At 45.9% G+C, this 4232-nt stretch overlaps 1 protein-coding gene across 1 annotated transcript in view; it reads left to right on the forward strand.

Annotated features, from left to right (window-relative positions):
- FAM186A (family with sequence similarity 186, member A) overlaps window positions 1-4232 on the forward strand; it is an 80917-nt gene that overhangs the window by 54911 nt on the left and 21774 nt on the right. Inside the window, exons 5-6 of the mRNA XM_011965137.1 lie at window positions 12-648; window positions 754-1738. Of these exons, the coding sequence (XP_011820527.1) occupies window positions 12-648; window positions 754-1738 (1622 nt within the window). The remainder of the gene's footprint in view (window positions 1-11; window positions 649-753; window positions 1739-4232) is intronic.

The following is a 4232-nucleotide window of genomic DNA, read 5'->3' on the forward strand; positions in this document are numbered from 1 at the left end:
TCACCCCTCAGCAGGCCCAGGCCCTGGGGATCCCTCTCACCCCTCAGCAGGTGCAGGCTCAGGGGATCACTCTCACCCCTCAGCAGGCCCAGGCACTGGGAGTCCCCATCACCCCAGTAAATGCCTGGGTGTCAGCTGTCACTCTTACCCCTGAGCAAACCCAGGTTTTGGAGTCCCCTATCAACTTAGAACAGGCTCAAGAACAGTTATCGAAGTTAGGGGTTCCTCTCACCTTAGATAAAGCCCATACCTTGGGATCGCCCCTCACCCTTAAGGAAGTCCAGTGGTCCCACAAACCATTTCAGAAACCGAAGGCTTCTCTCCCTACTGGGCAATCCATCATATCAAGATTGTCTCCAAGCCTTAGGCTGTCCCTGGCATCATCAGTTCCTACTCCTGAGAAGTCCTCTATATTGCCGATATCAAGGGTTCCCCTCAACCAAGGCCCCTTTCCCCCTGGGAAGCCCCTAGAAATGGGGATTCTTTCTGAGCCTGGGAAGCTTGGGGCACCACAGACTCTTCGTTCCTCTGGACAGACCCTGGTATACGGAGGTCAATCCACTTCTGCGCAGTTCCCGGCACCACAGGCCCCTCCCACCCCTGGGCAGCTCCCAATATTTGGGGCCCCTCCCACTCCAGGGCAGCCCTTTGAACTGGAGGCCTTTAGCTCTAGGGAGCTTTTCATAACTAGGGCCTCTCTGACTCCTCCGCCACCTCAGATGTCAAACGCCCCTCTTGCCCCCAGGCAGTGTCTTATAGCTGGAGTCCCACCCACTTCTGGACAGATTCCAAGTCTCTGGGCTCCTCTTTCTCCTGGGCAGCGCTTAGTTCCTGAAGCATCTTCCATCCCTGGGGACCTCCTGGAATCTGGACCCTTAACCTTCTCTGAGCAGCTCCAGGAATTCCAGCCTCCTGCCACTGTTGAACAATCTCCCTATCTGCAGGCTCCTACCTCTGGGCAGCATCTGGCACCATGGACCCTTCCTGGGCTAGCTTCTTCATTATGGATCCCTCCCACCTCTAGACATCCTCCCACACTCTGGCCGTCCCCAGCCCCTGGAAAGCCCCAGAAAGGTTGGTCCCCTTCTGTTGCTAAGAAAAGATCGGCAATTATTTCTTCTCTGACATCTAAATCAGCACTGATCCATCCTCGTACTCCAGCTTTCAAGGTAGCTCAAGTACCTTTCACCACTAAGAAGTTCCAAATGCCGGAGGTCTCTGACACTTTCGAAGAAACCCAGATACTTCGAGATCCTTTTGCTATGGAATCATTTAGAACATTTCAGTCCCATCTCACCAAATACAGGACCCCAGTATCCCAAACCCCTTACACTGGTGAAGGGGCCCTTCCCACTCTCATGAAGCCTACATCACTATCTTCTCTCACTACTCTACTCAAAACATCACAGATTTCACCTTTGGAATGGTACCAGAAATCCCGATTCCCTCCTATAGACAAGCCCTGGATACTGAGTTCAGTTTCAGGTACCAAGAAACCCAAAATAATGGTGCCCCCTTCCTCTCCTCAAGAACTTGAAGAAAAGAGGTATTTTGTTGATGTGGAGGCTCAGAAGAAGAACCTGATACTATTAAATCAGGCTATAAAAACTTGTGAACTCCCTTCACAGCTGCACACAACGGCTAGGACTCTCATAATTGAGATACTTCATACGGACACGGTTCAGTTGGGATACCTATTCCGCAAGTACATTGCCTATAGGCTGATCCAGTATGCCAGGTAGATACAATTATTATATGTCTAGTTTTCTGGTTTAGTTCTGATTGCAAATATTTTCTGTCATTGTCCCAGAAGTATATTCATATTTGTCAGACCATATGTTCTAAAAGACTGTCTTATATAAGGTCTATGAGAAGGAAGCCTGTTTAAGATAGCAAAAGGAGATATATTTTTTGGAAAATAAGAAATGACATATAACATGATCCATTTCATCCATATATATCTCCAGCAGAGAAGCCAAGTATATTTTGTGGATCATGGTTGGTCTCCAAAATATCAACTTCAAAAGTTTAGAGATGCTTTCCACTTATTCTGAATTTCTTTCATCATTTTTGGTTCACCAGAAATGTATGATTTTTAAAATGGGAAATAGCATAAAAAAGAATGAGACCAGGAATGGTGGCTCATGCCTGTAATCCCAGCACTTTGGGAGGCTGAGGCAGGTGGATCATTTGAGGTCAGAAGTTCGAGACCAGCCTGGCCAACATGGTGAAATCCTATCTCTGCAAAAAAATACAAAAATTAGACAGGCATGGTTGCGTGCGCCTGTAATCCCAGAATTACTTGGGAGGCTGGGGCAGGAGAATCACTTGAACCCGGGAGGTGGAGGTTGCAATGAGCTGATCGTGCCACTGCACTCCAGCCTGGGTGAGAGAGTCAGATTCTGCCTCAAAATAAAATAATAATAATAATAAAAAGAGATCCTGCCATTTGCAACAACATGGATGGAACTAGAGGTCATTATATTAAGTGAAATAAGCCGGGCACAGAAAGACAAACTTCACATGTTCTCACTTATTTGTGGGAGCTAAAAATTAAAACAATTGAACTAATGGACATAAAGAGTAGAAGGATGGGACAGGTGCAGTGACTCACATCTGTAATCCCAGCATTTTGGAAGGCTGAGCGGGGAGGATCACTTGAGCCCAGGAGTTTGAGACCAGCTTGGACAACAAATTGAGACCCTGTCTCTACAAAAAAATACAAAAAATTAGCTGGGCATGATGGTGCATGCCTGTAGTCCCAGCTACTCAGGAAGCTCAGCTTGGAGGATCACTCAAGCCCCAGGAGGTTGAGACTGCAGTAAACCAAGATCGCGCCACTGCACTCCAGCCTGGGCGACAGAATGAGACCCAGTCTCAAGAAAAAAAAAAGAGAAGGATGGTTACCAGAGGCTAGAAAGGGTAGTGGGGGTGGGGGGAAAGTAGAGATGGTTAATGGATACAAGAAAATAGAATGAATAAGATCTAGCAATTGAAAGCACAATGGGGTGACTATAGTCAATACTAATGTAATTGTACATTTAAAAATAACAAAGAATATAATTGGATTATTGGATTGTCTGTAACACAAAGGATAAATGCTTGAGGCAATGGATACCCCATTTACCCTGATATGGTTATTATACATTGCATGCCTGTATCAAAACATCTCCTGTACCCCCAAAATATATATACCTACTATGTACCTACAAAAAAAATTTTTAATGAAAAAAAAAAAAGGCTCACATCTGTAATCCCAGCACTTTGGGAGGCCGAGGCGGGCAGATCACGAGGCCAGGAGATTGAGACCATCCTGGCTAACACGGTGAAACCCAGTCTCTACTAAAAATACGAAAATTAGTCGGGCATGGTGGCACGTGTCTGGAATCTCAGCTACTTGGGAGGCTGGGGCAAGAGAATTGCTTGAACCCAGGAGGTGGAAGTTGCAGTGAGCCATGATTGAGCCACTGAACTCCAGCCAGGGAGGCAGAGCAAGACTCCATCTCAGGAAAAAATAAAAAATAATTTTTTTTTTAATTTAAAACAAAATTTTTTTATTTAAAAAAAAATATACAAGTAAATACAGGCAGGGTGCAGTGGCTGATGCCTGTAATCCCAGCACTTTGGGAGGCCAAGGCAGGTGGGTCACTTGAGGTCAGGAGTTCGAGACCACCCTAGCCAACACAGTGAACCCTCATCTCTATTTAAAAAAAAATACAAAAAATCAGCCTGGCTAACATGGTGAAACCCCGTCTCTACTAAAAATACAAAAATTAGCTTCGCGTGGTGGTGGGTGCCTGTAATCCTAGCTACTCAGGAGGCTGAGGCAAGAGAATCGTTTGAACCCAGGAGGCGGAGGTTGCAGTGAACTGAGATGGCGCCATTGCACTCCAGCCTGGGCAACGGGGCGAGACTCTATCTCAAAAAAAAAAAAAAAGAAAAGAAAATTGCCAGGCATGGTGGCACACACATGTAGTCCCAGCTACTCAGGAGGCTGAAGCAGAAGAATTGCTTGAACCTGGGAGGCAGAGGTTGCAGTGAGGCAAAACTGTGCCTTCGTCTCAAACAAACAAACAAACAAAAACAAAATTAAAAAACCAACCAAACAAACATAAAAACAAAGGGAGATGGCAGATTATGTAGGAGGTTGTTGCCATGGCAAATTTGCTGTTGGGGTGACCTGGAGGCAGCAAGCAGCAGGTCCTGGTCCTGATTTTTTTTTTTTTTTTTTT

This window comes from Mandrillus leucophaeus, unplaced genomic scaffold (assembly GCF_000951045.1).
Source record: "Mandrillus leucophaeus isolate KB7577 unplaced genomic scaffold, Mleu.le_1.0 Scaffold118, whole genome shotgun sequence".
Classification (NCBI taxonomy): Eukaryota; Metazoa; Chordata; class Mammalia; order Primates; family Cercopithecidae; genus Mandrillus; species Mandrillus leucophaeus.